Raw genomic sequence first — 16,914 nt, 5'->3', positions numbered from 1 at the left:
GGGTACTGAATCAGTTGCCCCTCCACCTTTCTTCTTTTTCTTTCTATTTTAAAAAGGGATTTGCATTTTCTTATCCTGCCACTGTCTGGTGTTCTGTGTTGCCTTATGCGTGCATGATGTCTGTCTTGCCTGTTTGCCCCTGTTCACTTAAGAGTGTGTTTTTCCTTGTCTTTGCCTGTTTCTCCTGTGTGCCTGGAATGGTTTGCAACATCGGCAGTGAAATCCCAAAACGTCAAACATAAAACATGAAACAAATGTTAAAGGTGGTGTTAATACAACTCAGCAGAGAGAAAAACACTATGACCAGAGGGAAATTGTGGGGATGGAGGAGGGTCCCTGCAACAGCTCTGTTTTCTGGTGCTCGAGCTCAGTCCCTAATTTTCCTTTGGTGATTATTAATGTGTTCACACATGTGGTTGAGCACACAAACCCCTTCCTACCCCTCTCCTTCTGAAACTGTTTTGCCTAAATAGCAGTGTGCCTGAATGTCTTTGACCTAAAAGTACAGCTAGGCATACAAATAATAACTACTGTAAAATTGAAATACTATCTATATAAATAAAAGGAAGCTATTGGTGTCAGTTCCAGGGTATGTGCTCACCTCTAAAGAAGGCTGCGCAGGGCAAGCTGCCGCTGAGTAAATAAATATAGCAGGCAAATATGAGTCTTGTGCAATATGTGATGGAGGAGCCTGTGTGAGGAGAGAGAACACAAAGATTAATTGTTATTATTTAAATTTCTATACCACCCTTTGCCCAAAGATCACAGGGCCGTTTACAATATAGAGACACAAAATGCATTCCATAATAACAAACAAAAACAATACCCCCACAGTTTGAAGGCCATATATTGGTTAATTAGCCAAAGGCCTGAGATAATAGGAATGTTTTTGCCTGGTGCCTAAAGGTGTATAATGAAGGCACCAGGTGAGCATCCCTGGGGAGAGCATTCCTCAAACAGGTGCTACCACAAAAGAGGCCTCTTTTCATGTTGTTGCCCTTTGGACCTCTCACAGAGGAGGCACTTGAAGAAAAGCCTCAGATGATGATCACAGGGTCCTGGTTGGTTCATGTGAGGAGAGGTATTCCTTGACTTACTGCAGTCTTGAGCCATTTAAGGCTTATAGGACAAAACCAGCACTTCAAATCGGGCCCGAAAACCCATTGGCAGCCAGTGCAGTTGTACCAGTATTGGTGTAATATGCTCAAACCGTTTTGTCCCGGTGGGTAATTTGGCTGCCAAATTCTTCACCAGCTGTAATTTCTGAACCACCTTCAGAGGTAGCCCCACGTATAATGTGTTGCTGTAAGCTAACCTAGTGGTTACCAGAACATAGAGGACAGAAGTTAGGCTATCCCTGTCCAGATAAGGGAACAGCTGGGCCATCAGCCAAGTCAGTGGAAGGCACTCCAGGCCACTTAGGCCAACTGAGCCTCAAGTGACAGCAATGGATGCAGAAGTACCTCCAAACTGCCTACAGTGCTCCTTCAAAGGGAGAGTAACCCCCTTAGGAGTAGGCAACCTCCCAGGCATCCTGTATAGGGAATTCTTGGTGTGAACATTGGAAACCACCTTGTATTGTTGGGCCATATAGCTCAGTATTGTCTACACTGACATAATGCCTCTCTAGGGTTTTAGACAAGAGTCCCTAGGGGTTCTACCTGGAGAAGCTGATAGGAATTGAACTCAGAATGTTTGCATGCAAAGCAGATCTTGTGCCACAAAGCTAAGACTGATCCCCAGGGTATGAGAAATATGTAAGGGTCTATCTAATTCCATTTGTGATTATTTCTTGTACTCCAGAGGGGTTAAAACATTCTAGTCTGCCCAGAATTGTTGGTAGTTCTTCAGTGGGTTCCTCACAAGCCACAGCAATGTGCTGAAACGCTTTTCTTTCCCCCTCTTTCTGTGGCTGCTTGCTGCCTGCTTCCACTTGTTATACTCTAGCAAGGCATGCGACTTACCCTACTATAAAAGTAGTATACCATAGGTAAGACTTTAGTATATTGTAACTGAAATAAATACATATTCTTCCCTTGTTTGTCCCTGCCTCCATTTTCTTCCCCTTTGTCTCTTGCCTCCCCTGTGATTGCAAACTCTGAAGGGCAGGGACTTGTCCATTATATTTACCCATTACGACATACAGCAAAGGCTGCAACTTGGGCCTAATGCTGCTTTGATCTGCTGCCTTGGGGACACCCAGTATTTTTCATTGCAAGGGGTTATAGTGTGTTGAGATGGGTTTCCTAGAAAGGAGGGCATTGTTGCCCAGGGAGATGGGTGTTTTTTTCCTTGCTAGACTGTCTTCTTTCTTTCTTGGGTCAAAAGGGTGAGTGACAGCAACTTTCTCCTAATCAGGGCAGCCTGTGTGCCCCTGTGCTGATTGGGATATCCCCAAAGAACTGAAAATGTAGATCAGGCCAAAGCCCATTTTCTAGTGTTTTGGGATCTGGTATTCTGAAGTACACTGTATATAGACGTTCCATTTGTGGGATGCAAAAACCCCCACTGAGTTTGAAACAACAAAAAGGAGCTATCTTCCAGTGTCTAGTCATTTATAATGGCTTGCTGTGTTAGGAAGAACTTTGATCTCCTTTGCACCACAAGTGAGTGCGTTCACTCCACCCATTTTTTGGGTCATCCTTTACTGCCACAACATAAAAGCATGAAGTTGGGTGGGGCAACACTACATCCTCTGTATAATTTTGTTTTGGGAATACTTTTATTAAGTATCTGGGTGTGATTATAGCACTGGCCATACTTAATAAACTTTTCTATTTTTACTCTGAGCCTCCTTGAGGACGATATTAAAGGTTTGAAGGAATCCCTCCCCTTGCCCCCACCCACACCCCCAGTCAAATGAGATAGAGACTCTGGGTGTGTGTGTGTGTGTTTGTGTGGGAGCTTGATGGCTTGTATGCAGTCAGATACTCCTTTGTGAGACACACAGAACCGTTTCCTCTGCAAGGTGCTGCCTTTTCCTTTATACTTTAACTCTGCTTGTGAAACTTTCTGGTCTACATGTGCTGGTGAGCCAATGGACCTGTGTTTGGTTGGTGGGGGCAGGTGTATTGGGCTGTGTGGCTGTGGACCCCTATTGCTTTTTCCTGGAATTGTAAATATCTACCCACATGCAGATGTGTGTGCAAGTAAAAGAGTGGTTGCTGGTTGAGCTCAGAGGTGTAGGTCACTGGGAAATATCTGCTGCTTTCCTCCTGAACGTCACACATCTCTGAAATATGTTGACACCATGAAGTCCCGGGGGGGATGAGTGGGTCTGACCCTGGCACCACAAGGTGTGCCTGAAGGGGAAAGGAGTGTTCAGGTGAGAGACTCCTGGGAATGAAAGGGAGGGTTCAGCTCTTTTCTCTCAGGTGCCCCCCAATTTATATGTGATTGGAGCAGATGTCTGTCCGGGCTGGGTGATAGCTGCTTTTCAACATCATGATATATCATCCGCTAAACATTGCGGTATGCCGATATCTCACGACGTCTGAAATAAGGATGTGTAACTTACGTAGACTTAAGGGTCCAAAGCTGACACATTTTTACTTGCCTTTAACCTGTTGTTACAACTATTTTTAATAAAAATAATACAGAACAACAGGGGCAGCAGGAATCACGAGAAGTGATGATTAGCTTCAGAGTTTTTCCCATATCACGATTTTTACATAGCGCAGGCACACATCGTGACCTGTGATTTATCGCCATGTCAAATATTATGAAACTGTTATCACGATGTGGACATGTGGACTGCAACTGATTTTGGACTGTGTATTGATACATCACCCAGCCCTGGTGTTTTCTGTGCAGTTTGATCCTAACTTTGTAGCTCATTCCATTTCCATTTAGTTTTACTTCATATATACCAGAGAAGGGGAATCTGTGGCTTTCCAGATGTTGTCCCACCTGCCCCAGCTAGCAGGCCCACAGTCAGAGATGATGGCATCTTTGGTCCAAGAATATCTGAAGTGGCACAGATTGCCCATTCGTGACAGAGGGAAGGAAGATAGCTAGCTGGTATGACTCTGTTGCAAAGAGCCTCCTCCTCCTGTACTGTGTGTGTATTGGTTTTAACTGCTGATGAATAATTACATTTTTAGTGCTTTTGTGCTGAGGTCCCTTGAGGATTTCTACTGTTTTAAGGTTATAATAACTTGGCCGAACCCTCTCTCCTGTCAGTCCTGCCTCCACCCCTGAATCGAAAGTTGGCTGGAAGTTCCTTGGGACAGAGAACTATCTTCTGCTCTGCCCTGTGTCCTGTTCACTGATCGACACTTCTGTGTGATTAAATGATCAGGGTGGTCCTTCATATGCGATAGAGGAACAGTGCTGTCCTCAGTTGCTGGAGTTTACCACTTACGAGGTTTGTATTGATGTAAACCTCCAGAATTTATTTTGTATAGCTAACTAGTTAGCTCTATCCCCAGTATATTTTATCTTATTGCTATGGCTAGTGGCTAATGCAAATAAAGTTTCTATCTATCTCCACCACTTACGAGGGAATCTCCACCCTTCCTGTTGAAACCGTTGTAAGAGTTTCAGAAAGAGAGAGAGAGTGAGAAAAAAGAAACATGGTTATTTTTGGAGAGCCTGAGAATGGACATGGTCGGGTTTTTGTTTTTGTATGATGGCTGCTCCTTTAGCTTGGCCACATTTTCTTCTTAGGAGCAGAGTGGGTTGAAATGATTTGTGCACAGCTAGGATGAAAATATTTGGCTCAGATGCCTCTCTCTGTCTCTCCCTCTCTGGAACACCGCCATATGCACTGCTCGGGTCATAAACTGGTCACTCCTGCCCCCGTTAAATATTGTGAGTCTTCTGATGTAATAAAACTACAGAACTTCAAATTGAAGCGCTGCTACCACGTTCTACCTCTCTCTCTCCCCACTCCCCTCACAAATGAAAAAGAGAGAAAGACGAAAGGGAAGGTTTGTAGCTCTGTAGTGGAAAGCATGTTTGGCAGTGGAGAATCCCAAGCCCAGCGTTCCAGATAAGGACCTCCACTTGCACTCTCTTTAAGCATCTCTTTAAACGGAAGCCATTCTTCCAAGTCTTGAGCTCATTTGCTTTGCAAATATTCTTATCCCCAAGAAGAAGGCACTTATAACAATTATTGAAGCTTTATTTATTTTTAGAACCATAGAATCATATAAAGTTGCTAGGGACCTCATCCAGTCCAACCCCCAGTGCCAGGAGTCTCAGCTAAAGCATCCATGACAGATGGCCATCCAAACTCTACTTAAAAACCTCCAAGGAAGGAGATGTCCTGTCAGAATCTCCATTCTTATAACTTCAATCCATTGGTTCAGGTCCTACCCTCTGGAGCAGCAGAAAACAAGCTTGCTCCATGTGACAGCCCTTCAGATATTTATTGCATTTCCTCTCAGACTCCTCTTTTCTAGGCCAAACATACCTAACTCCCTCAACCCTTTCTCAACAGGCTTCGATTCCAGACTGTTGATCACCTTTGTCATGAATTTATTTATTGCATTTATATCCTGCCTTTTTGTCCAGGGAGCTCAGGGTGGCATACATGGTTCTCCCTGTCCTCATTTAATCCCCACAACAACCCTGTGAGGTAGGTTAGGCTGCGAAACAGGCGGTTTGGGGGAACTGAGAGCCAAGGAACCAAGGGAAGGGTGGGATGAGAGCCTCATACAGGACCTAGGGCAACCTTTCCCCAACTTGGTGCCTTCCAGAAGCTTTGGACTACAACTCCCATCAACCCCAGCTAGCACAGCTGTAGTCCAAGTGATCTATGGGCGCACCAGGCTGACCCGGAGACAGGAGCAGCTGTGCGGCCTTGGTGGGGAAGGATGTGGAGAAGGGCCATTTAAAATAATGGAGTCAAATCTCTGTCCTCGTGGCGTTCACATCTTCCTTCTTGCCTGCCTTCTTTGTTTCTGATTTGCTCGTGCAGTCCTGTCGCGTAGTTCTGACGCTAGTAAGTAAAACTGCTCCTCTGCTCAACGCCGACCTCATGTTTGCACTCCTTTGATGGCAGGTGACACTCCCGGGATATGGAACCGCAAGGATGTGCACGAGGCGCTCCTGCCCACGCTCCGAGGGATGGACCCAGCAAGCCCGCCATCCCTCAGAAGAACGCGTACGCGAGGCTCGTGCAAAAGCACCACAGTGGGAGATTCCGCTCCTACCTGAACCACATCGCTCAGAAGCTGCAGCTGGAAGAGGGGACCCTCAACGACTCGGGTTCGGACACAGAGCCGTCCTTGAAAAGAGGCCTGGTGAGGGAGGCCCTGTCTAAAAACGGGGTGAAAGCGCCCGGGACTTTGCTGGCCAGAGCCCTGCATCCAGGCCAGCCGGAAAAGTCTGAACGCCTGAATGAGGAAGGTTTGCTCAAGAGGCAGAGCCGTCCAAGCGAGGCTGGCAAAGGTGACTACGAGGAGGATGTCGCGGAGGAAGAGGATGATGACGTCTCTCCTAACCGCCACGGTGATGCAGCTGCCTCTGCAAGGGCAGGGCAGGTGTTGGGGGGCCACAGGACGTTGTCCACAACGGCCTCTTTTCTGCCAAAAACCCCTAGCTCTGGAGAGAGGGGCAGAGAGGAGTATTGGAGGAGCAAGTGCAGTGGCAGTGACGGTCCTGCCGCTTTGGAGAGAGCAGACAGATCCGTATCTGCTGGACAGTTCGGCGTGGATTTGCCCACAGTGAGTTCCAGGAAGGCCAGTCCCTTCTCCAGCCAAATGCATGGTGAGCTACTGAGTGTCTTAAATGGTTGCAGTTGTTGATGCGAATAGCAGCGTGTGGCTTATCTGTATAACCTGAGATTGTTACAGCTTGAGTGCTGTGTTAATCGCTGGTGTTACCCGGGCTTGCATGAGGATGGTGGTGGTAAGAGCAGCTGAAGGCTTGCAGCTGGTTTAACCTGCTGGCATCCCCAGCAAGGAACAACTAGGTTATATATAGATTTCGGTTGCTTAGAAGCCACCTCTAACCAAATTGTTAGGCGTTGGCCTCAGATGTTTGGGTGTCTGGAATATTTTTCAGCCCTCTTTCTCTCTGTCACCATTCATCCATGTGCCATGTGGTCTGTATTGCTAGCTTTACCCATCAGCAAGATCCCAGATAGCTCCAGTGATTCCTTGCTTGGGCTTGCCGTCAAGGCAGCGAGCTTGTTTGTGCCTGCTTGTTATTACAGGGCGCGCAGAGCACCTCTTTGTAAACAGGGGCACACCCTGGTCTCATCAGGCCTACATGCATGTCCCAGCAGTTGCCGGCTTTGTAGGGGATGCTGGGCCTCTGCATATAGGGGGTCCGGTCACTCTTGCCTGTGTAATCTTATTGCTGCAGCACCCCAATATGATATCCTGCTGCTGTCAAGTTTGAGGCCAATCCAGGAGCTCATTTCTGGGCGTAGGGTACCACAAATGAGGTATGTTGTGGCGCAGCATAGTAGCCTAGAGACTGAGCTAAATTGGGAAGCTCAGGTCTTGCTTCTACTATGAACACATTAGAAGGGCTCAGACAAGTCACACAGTCTCCCAGCACCCGTAGATCTGCAGTATTGGGATAATATTGGCCTACCTCCCAGGATTGTTGTAAGGATCATAACAAAATATTGTGTGTTACTCCCTTGGAGCATTCTGAAGTGCTACACAGATGCCAATAATTATTCTTAGCATCTGTTACATGCTGTCTTTCCCCTTCCCCTCGATGACTGGGGTGGGCAGGGTGATGGGAGGGTCTCCCTCCCTCTCCTTCCTGGCCCTTCCTCTTCTTTTAAGCATTGTCCAAGCCCACTGAGCTAATTCCAGCCCTGGTTGCAAGGGGTGGGTGGGTGTCTGCCTGCAGATCATGGAAGGAATTCAGTGTAGTGCTAGGTAGATCATGCCACCAGTGCAAACATTTCCACTTTCCTGATGGAATAATCTCCCCTCTCATCCCACTGTGTGTTGTTCTGGTGGTTCTCTGACTCCTCTCCCAAGCAAATTTGGGGGGAGGCACAGGGGGAGGGGAGATGGGAAAGCCCCTTTGAGCTGGTGAAAGTCTTTTTGCTGGCAGGACCAGTTAGCTGAAACCACCCCCCATACATTTAGAGCACATTCCCTCCCTGCCTCCCCCCAAAAATCTTGAGAACTGCAGTTTACCACTTACAGAGCTACCGTTCCCAGCACCCTTAACAAACTACAGTGCCCAGGATTTTTGGGGTGGAGGAAGAATGTGCTTTAAATGTATATGTGTACACAGCTTAATTCTGCTTAGGAGTTTGGGCCTTTTGTGTTTGAGAAGGAAGTATTCCAGCTATTTTACGTGCAAAATCGGGGCACACATCTGTGCTTGTTTCTAGCCACTAAGCATCATTGCCTCTCCCGCTTAAGGGTTTTGACTTTTCTGTAAGTTCCTCTGCCTGCTATATCTATTTGTTGTGTGATCGCCTGTTTCACATTGGCAGATTTCCGAAGTAGGCAAGTTTGTAAACTGACCGCAACACTTCTCTTTCCTCATCTATATTTCTTAATATTTATTTTTCAAATACATGCCAAGCTTTTTAGCCTTCAAGGGGTTTTATATTTTTTAAGACCCTTGGAAGCGTTTCCCGTCAAGGTGTGATTGCCCTTATAAGAGAATAAGAACTAGGTTTCATTCAGCAGCAAGTTAAACTAAGTGGATAAACAGAGTGTGTGAGGATGAAAGAGAAGCTTGCGCCAGCCACATTATTTTTTTAAAAAATGCATCAGCCCAAAATGGTGGCAAAATTGGGAGAGCTACTTACCAGGAACAAGAGCTGTAGAAAGCTCTAGGACCAGTGACTGTTGATGTTTTGTAGAACCTTCCCTTAGCAACAGCTCAGATTGGCTAGCAGTGATTCCGCCGCACCAGTTGTGCTTGGTGGTGACTTTTGCCTTCCATTGCAGCAGGCGGCCAGTCAGGTCAAGCTTGCTTAAGCCGCATGGAGTTTCTGTTCTACAGGCGCACTTTGGCGTAGGTGGGGCACTTAGTTTGCTCCTGCTTTCCGCACAAGACACATTGAGGTGTGGATTGCACAGGTTGAGCTGGCTGTGGGATGGACAGGGAGATGAGATGCTGAGAGACGGTTTCAAACTATTGGTATTTTGTGGTATGAAATGAGCTTCCTGGCAGGCAAAGTGCCATGGGAGAGTCCTTAGTTGTTCTAACCAGGAAGATGAAAAGATGTGAATGGCGGAAGGATGGTGATAGGTGGAAATTCTCATGATGCCAATGAAGGGTTGAGTAATTGAGTGCCTTGAAATCTTGTGTAATATATTTGATTCCAGCCCATTGCAATAGTAATACTGCCACCTTTTGATCTGTGGATCCACAAGGCAGCTGACAGCGTATTTGAAATCCTTACGAAAAACAAAATAAAGACTGAACAGCACAGCAACAAAAACTAATAGATGGAAGTCAGGAAGTGGCAGAAAAGGGCAACCAAAACAATGAAGGTTCAGGGCAGACAGAGCATAGTTAAAACTTTGCTGCTACGAGGTGGAGTAATGGCCGGCAACCTGAATGGCTTAAAAACGAGTTTAAACAAATTTGAAGAGGGTAAAGTTGTCAGTGGCTACTAGCCCAGATGGCAATGTTCTCTGTTAGACATGGCCGCTGAATCCAGTTGGTGAGAATCACAAATCGGGAGAGCGCAGTTGAACTCGAATCTTTCTTGCCGGTTTCCCTTGGTGATCAGGTTGGCTGCTGGTGAGAACAGATTGTTGGACTAGGTGGTTCTTTGGTCTGATCCAGCAGGACTTTTATTACATTCTCAATTAACCATGACAATATTTTGGACTACAGCTCCCATCATCCCTAGCTGGCAGGACCAGTGTTCAGGGATGATGGGAATTGTAGTCCAAAAACAGCCAGAGACCCAAATTTGGGAAACCCTGTTTTAGTCTATCAGAAATCTAATCTTTGGGTCTGGTTCATTGGCGAAGCTCATCTCATGTTCTTAGCAGAGCAGTAGTGATAGTTAAAGATGGTAGTCTTTAAGGTGCCATAGGACTTGGTTGTGTTTTCTGCAACTGATTAACTTGACTGCTGCTCTGGTAGTAAAAGTACAGTAGCACACAAACTCAGTGAACCCCCAAAGATTCATCTTTACTTGCAGTTTCAAATGCCAAAAAGATGGAGTGAGACACATCTACTTAGGAAGAGAATTCTACAGTTTTGGCACCACTATTGAAAGGACTTTTGACCTGATGGGCACCCGCTGTAAGGTGATGGAGGGGAATGGATCGGGTCCTCCCATGATCATCTTTATATATGAGGAGGTTCACTTCCATGTTCAATATTTAGCTTCTGTGTCTTGGAAAAACCCTGTTAACTAACATTCTTTGTTCTGGACACTTGATCTTCAAGTGATCTTGCTTAAATAGAGAACCAAACAGAAATCTGTCTCCTCACTTTGGATATCCTTTTGCAGTGCCCAGTTGCATTGGCTAGGCCAGGCAGAAGTTGAAGTCCAAAATATCTGGACATCCCCTGGTTGAGAAAGGCTTGTGCAGTGCAGTAGGTCTGTGGACTGTATGACCAGAAGTTTTGGGTTATGCTTCGGGGCTGAATGAAGACTGTATTTAATAGCAAAGATACACACATATATTCGTATAGCAACCTATTGGTACACACAGTACCCAATAAAGAATACAAATTAGAAAGCTGGTTTAAACCAGTGATTAAACTTGACCCCTTTTAAATCAAGCTATAGCTTGTTCACATGGGAAGATGAGAACTTGGCATCTGTGAGCAGACACTTTGAACACCACTAATTCTTGGGGTTTGTTTCCTGCAGATGGCTTATACACTGCTATATATTAACATGCTGTAATTTCTGACTCAGCCTCTTCCCCAGTTCCTTCCAGATATTTGGAACTAGGACTGGTCTCGAGGGTAGTCGGTTGGAGAAGGCTTCTCTGGCTATTCAGGGTTACTTTGAGTCTGGCAGGGTGATGGAGCTCCCTGTTAACAGTTTGCAAGACAGAAATCTAATAAACCCTGGACACAATTTCATATTGCAAAATTGCACCCCTCTGGTCCATTTAGGGTGAGTCATATGCCATATTACGTGGAGCCCTCTTTGCTGTGGAAACTGGGCCAGGGGACCTTATGTCCTCGGGTACTAAATGTGAGTTTTTCTGAAGTGTTGACTCAGGGGTTGCGCAAAATGTGCTCAACAGACCCAGCTTTATCGAACCCATGCAGGTGCCAGGAGTTGTAATTTATAGAGCAACGTTTTGGCGCAAGGGACCAAAATCCGTTCTGTGTTTGTTTAGACCGGTCTTATCTGAAGACTGTTCAGATTTATCTTAATCCTGGTTCCTGATCGAATGGAAGTGCTTAGGAAAGTGAGCTGATTTAATTCAGTTCCATTGCTGGTGGGTGGGCATGAAACTGATCTCTGCTGAGATCTGTGGGATCTTATGCTGCCTCTGCTGAGGGTACTGAGCCTGACATCATCTCTAGGTCTGGGGTGGCCCAGGAGACTCTGGGCCTTTTTAACTGGGACTACAACCATCTATCTAGCCAAGACCTGTGAGGTTCCAATTTCTTGGAAGACCAGAGCACCAGTTTGTGTGGAAACCTTCAAGCCCCAAACAATTCCCCCCTTTAAATCCAGTTTACTATCTGTAAATGACGTTAATCAGAGTAATAGGATACAGAAAAGAAGGGAGTCTGGATTTATAGCATGGCACTGACTCTCCATTTGTTTCAAAATGTCTTTGTAAATTTCTCTCCTGATTTCTTGCTAGGGAAGGGATGCATGCATTCCTAAACTTTGCGCAGTTGTGATGTGATGTTTTTTGGCTTGCACCAAGAACAGTGTTAGTACAACAGTGGATAGATCTTCTCTTGGGAGCTTATATCATGCTCTTGTGCAGGGCTACCGTTCTTAAAACCACATATTCAAAACACAGTGCCAGCAATTGGAGCCCTGTGAAAGTCTCAAACAAGGAGAGGAACTTGTGCCAGTGTTCCCAAAGGTGCATTATCATATGCCCTCCATATCTTTGTGACTACAGCTTCCATCAGCCCCAGCCAGCAAGGCCTTGTTTGCTGGGGTTGTTAGGAAGTATGCCAAACACCTGACAGTTCTTGTTTATCCTCTCTGCTCTTCCTCCTCCGTCTCCACCATTATCCCCAACTGTTGGTTACTTGTTGTTGTTGTTTAGTTGTTTAGTCTTGTCCGACTCTTCATGACCCCATGGACCAGAGCACACCAGGCACTCCTGTCTTCCACTGCCTCCCGCAGTTTGGTCAAACTCATGCTGGTAGTCAAAACAAAAAAAATTCCTTCCAGTAGCACCTTAAAGACCAACTAAGTTAGTTCTTGGTATGAGCTTTCGTGTGCATGCACACTTCTTCAGATACACTGAAACAGAAGTTTCCAGACCCTTCTATATAGTGAGAAGGTGGGGAGGGGTATTACTCAGAAGGGTGGTGGGAATGGGTGATTGGCAGATAGCTGTGATGAGCCTGTTGACGACTCTTAATGACTGCAATAGGTCTTACAGGAAAAAGCAAGGGGTGAGAAGGTGAAAAATGGCTTTGTCATGTATAATGAGATAAGAATCCAAGGTCTTTGTTCAGACCAGGTGTCTCCATGGTTTTAAGTTTGGTGATAAGTTGCAATTCAGCAGCTTCTCTTTCCAGTCTATTTCTGAAATTCCTTTGTAGTAAAACAGCTACTTTGAGATCTTGTATAGAATGTCCTGATAGCTTCATGCTGGTAGCTTCGAGAACACTGTCCCACCATCTCGCCCTCTGTCGTCCCCTTCTCCTTGTGCCCTCCATCTTTCCCAACATCAGGGTCTATTCCAGGGAGTCTTCTCTTCTTATGAGGTGGCCAAAGTATTGGAGCTTCAGCTTCACAATTTGTCCTTCCTAAAAGTGTTCAAATTTATATCTGTTATATTTTATCTGCACAATTGGAATGAATTTCAGGAATCAAAACGCTTTTTCTGTGCAGTCACTATTAAGAAAAAGAGGTAGGAATAGGCCAATACATAAATGGACTGTCCCTGGATCAAGTAACTTTTCTTCTTTAAGTTCTCAAAGTTCTTAACCAAGCTTGAGGTTGTCATCTGAACTTGCCAGATGTTTAACAGATAATCAATCACTGTCAGTCCATAATTTGAAAAATAAGACTTTAGTCTTGCCCCAAAATGGCAACTAGACATCCCATTTGGGCGACTGCAACCTAGGTGTAAGGAGCCATTTGGCTCCTAGCTTCATATATCTTTTGAGTTTCTAACACTGGCTTCTTGGACTTCGATGTCATCTGTCTTTCTGCTAGCTTTGCCCCTTCATACCTCCTTGCTATGGCCATCTCCTTTGCGGGCTTCTGGGTGAATCTATGTGCTCTTGGCACACATTGTCTTCTCTCCCAGCAGTTGGGACCTTCAACTAGCCTTCCTGGTCCCTCTGTCATCTCCGCTGAATGTTGCTGACAGTTTTCCATAAAAATAAAAGCAAACCTCCTTGAGTATAGAAAGCTATGTGGGAGAAAGGTTCCTGCCTACTCTTCTCCCTGTCCTGCTAAGTTTCTACATGCAAAGAGAGGCTTGTTTGTTTTAAACATTGGAGCATTCCACCAAACTTTAACTTATTTTTATTTTTATTCTACCTTTCTGCACCTCAGGCAGCAAACTTGGGTTTCCCACGCTGTCTCTTAGTGACCAGATCTAGGCCTGCTTGGTTTTCAGCAAGACAGCTTCTTCTTCATGTGTCTTCAGAGCATGATATTTTAGTGTGCCTCCCCCGCCACTTGCAGTCTACAAGCCCCTGTCACACAGCACAATTGCACATTTCACTGTGCTCTGGAATATTTAAACTCCCTTTTGCCTTCTTTCTCTGCCTTCTTTTAAGAGCTTCCTGTAGGCTTTTTCTTTCTTTCTTTCTGGGTCCAAAGAAAGCAGAGAAGTATCCTTGGCCATGTTTTCCTTTGCTTGCATTCTGAACCATCTCCGAGGCTTTTTATAGTGCAGCGGGCCTGCCCTTGGCAAAAGAGAAAAAGGGGGAATTTCAGCTGGTGTCTCGGGGCAGGTGGGTGGGTGGTGGGGGTGGAGCCTGTGCAGCAGCTGGAAGGAGAGACCTACAGCCGGCCGCATCTCAGAGCCCAGCGCTGACGGACGGAGAGCAGCTAGCAGGCAGAGGAGGTGGCCAGGGGGTCACGAGCAGGGTGGAGCAGGTTCACGGAGAGTCCTGAAAAACCATTGGCGTGCCGCAGCCCCTCCCTGACAAAGCAGATGTTGCCTTGCGCTCAGCTGGAGTGCGGGAACTGTTTTGATAAACTTTCGGCCCCCTGCTACTAAATGGCTCTGGGGCCAAGCCTCAGCCGAGCACGCCAGGATGGTGTATCTGTGGGCCTTGCATAACTTCCTTGCTCTCTACAATATTCTGTTCTGTATTTGCTCAGGTTGCCTGTGTCCTCCTGAAGCACAGGGGCTACTAGCCATATATTTCTGCATGGCTGTGGAGGACAATTCTCTCTCTCTCTCTCTCTCTCTCTCTCTCTCTCTCTCATATTAATGGTTAGTGGCACATGATTCTATTCTCCTTGCCTTATATAATAATAATGATAATTATATGCCACCCATCTGACTGGTTGCCCCTGCCACTCTGGGTGGCTCCCAACAAAATATTAAAAACCCAATAGAACACCAACCATTAAAAACTTCCCTGAACAGGGCTGCCTTCAGAGATCTTCTAAAAATCAAATAGTTGTTTATCTGTTTGACATCTGATGGGAGGGTGTTCCATAGGGCAGGCACCACTACAGAGAAGGCCCTCTGCCTGCTTCCCTGTAACCTCACTTCTCGGCAGTGAAGGAACTGCCAGAAGGCCCTCAGAGCTGGACCTCAGTGTCTGGGCAGAACGATGGGGGTGGGTACGCTCCTTCAGGTATACTGGGCTGAGACTGTTTAGGGCTTTGAAGGTCAGCACCAACACTTGTGCTCCGAATTGTGCTCCGAAACGTACTGGAAGCCAATGTAGATCCTTTAAGACCGATTGTAAATGTTCTTGGTGGCCTCTCCCAGTCACTAGTCTGGCAGCCGCATTCTTCCTCTTTAAGTTCTCAAAAGTTCTTAACATAGATCAAGGCTGTCATCTGAACTAGCCAGATGTTTAACTGATAATCAATCACAGTTAGTCCATCATTTGAAAAATAAGACTCCAGAGCTTATTCAGTTTGGGTGATTGTAACCTTGGTTTAAGGAGCCATTTGATGCCCAGCTTATATCTCTGAGTTTCTAACACTGATAGGGATGCAAATCCGAACCAGACTACAATGCAACTGTGAAAGCAGCTTAAGCATATACAAGCTCTGCTGGATGAGATCAATAGTCTGTCCAGTCCTGTTTCCACCAGTGACTACTGGAACGTCCCTCCCCTCGCTGTATTCAGAGTTATGCTGCCTCTGAACATGGGTGCTCCACCCTGCCATCTTTACTAATAGCCATTGGGACACATGCTGCTCCTCTATTAACTTGTCTAATCTCCTTTTAAAGCCACTTGAGCCAGAGGCCATCACCACATGAGCTGGAGGGGAGGTGGAATTTGTCAAGAACGCTGCATCTGTGTGTGTGAGTTTGGTTTGGTTAAGCCTGGCTCCGTGACTGCTTCCCATCAAAACAGCACAACCAACAGCTGCCTCTGTTTTCTTACAAAAAAACTGTGTTTGACGGGGGTTTTCAGGCAGGACATTTGATCTCTCGAGTTATTTTGATAAAACAAGAGGGTCACTTTTGATCTGTCAAACAGAATCTGTGTGTGCCGCTGCGATCCACATTCAAGACCATGGCACCCGTGTTTGCTGTTCTGCCTGGTTTGCGCAGCTTGATGTCGCCGGCTTCCTTCATACCAGGCGCACGAGTAATTGTGGGAACTCATTGTGGGATTTTGATTTGGCAACTTTTTCTCCTTAGGTAATGCTGCACATGGCTGGAGCAGCAGTGAGCCGGGTGGAAGGTTAGGAAATGCAACACCCCAGACCTGTTCCTTCTTCCTTGCAGAGTATTTGATTTCATGTTAGAAGCTGCCTTTTGTCCTTTGACCCCAGTATAAACTACTTAGAGTGGCCTTCCAAGCAGTGTTAGAAACTCAGATATATAAGCTGGCGCCAAATGGCTTCTTAAACCAAGGTTGCTTAAACACAATGTTTAGTTGCCATTTTGGGGCAAGAGTAAAGTCTTATTTTTCAACGATGGACTGACTGTGATTGATTATCAGTTAAACATCTGGCTAGTTCAGATGACAGCCTTGAGCTTCGTTAAGAACTTTGAGAACTTAAAGAAGAAAAGTCCCTTGATCCAGGGACAATCCACATATCTATTGGCCTATTCCTACCTCTTTCTTAAGGGTGACATAGACCATTCATTGTTGTTGTTGTTTAGTCGTCTTAGTCGTATTCGACTCTCCGCCACCCCATGAACCAGAGCATGTCTTCTTCTTAAAGCTTCTCCTTTTTTGTGTCCATGGAGTTTTCTTGCCAAAATACTGGAGTGATTTGCCAGTTCCTTCTCCAGGACCATTCATAATTTAAGAATATTCTTCACAACTGAGAGCAGGGCAGTGCGGTGGGGGGAAGTGAAGAGAAGCGACAACAATTAACTGTAACGTTGTTCACTGCTCCTGCTGAAGCTGCACAGAAAAAGCATTCCAGTTCCTGAAATTCGTTCCGATGGTGCAGATAAAATATAACTAATTGAATTCTACAGGATGTGATATTGGTGTGGGAAAACAATCCAGATCCAAGGATCCCCAGGTGATGCAGATGTCAGACGCCATCCTGGTGCCCAGGCACTTTCACTGGGTCGCAAGTGGCCAATAGCAAGGTTCAAAATGTGCCTGGCTAATTTTGAAGGCTGCCTCCAAGGTCTCTGGCAGAGGTCTTGCTATGTAGGATGGTGGGGGTGGCAGCTCTAGAACCCAGCA

At 45.9% G+C, this 16,914-nt stretch overlaps 1 protein-coding gene across 7 annotated transcripts in view; it reads left to right on the top strand.

Annotated features, from left to right (window-relative positions):
* DIS3L2 (DIS3 like 3'-5' exoribonuclease 2) overlaps positions 1-16,914 on the top strand; it is a 201,269-nt gene that overhangs the window by 795 nt on the left and 183,560 nt on the right. For 3 of the 7 annotated variants that reach the window (XR_014564298.1, XR_014564299.1, XM_083739250.1), the window contains exon 2: positions 6,008-6,714. The exons of 1 other annotated variant lie outside the window; for it this stretch is intronic. Coding sequence is in view for 2 of the 6 variants with exons in the window: in XM_083739250.1 (XP_083595376.1) it covers positions 6,024-6,714 (691 nt within the window). In the remaining 4 variants the exon portion in view is untranslated. Of the gene's footprint in view, positions 1-3,190; positions 3,326-6,007; positions 6,715-8,830; positions 8,997-16,914 lie in introns of those variants that run through there. 3 more of the 7 variants (XM_083739251.1, XM_083739254.1, XM_083739252.1) reach the window with 3 other exon arrangements.

The sequence above is a fragment of the Podarcis gaigeae genome, assembly GCF_964106915.1.
Source record: "Podarcis gaigeae genome assembly, chromosome: 5".
NCBI lineage: Eukaryota > Metazoa > Chordata > Lepidosauria > Squamata > Lacertidae > Podarcis > Podarcis gaigeae.
The sequence above is the reverse complement of the archived record's forward strand: the minus strand, read 5'-3'. Positions and strand labels throughout refer to the sequence as shown.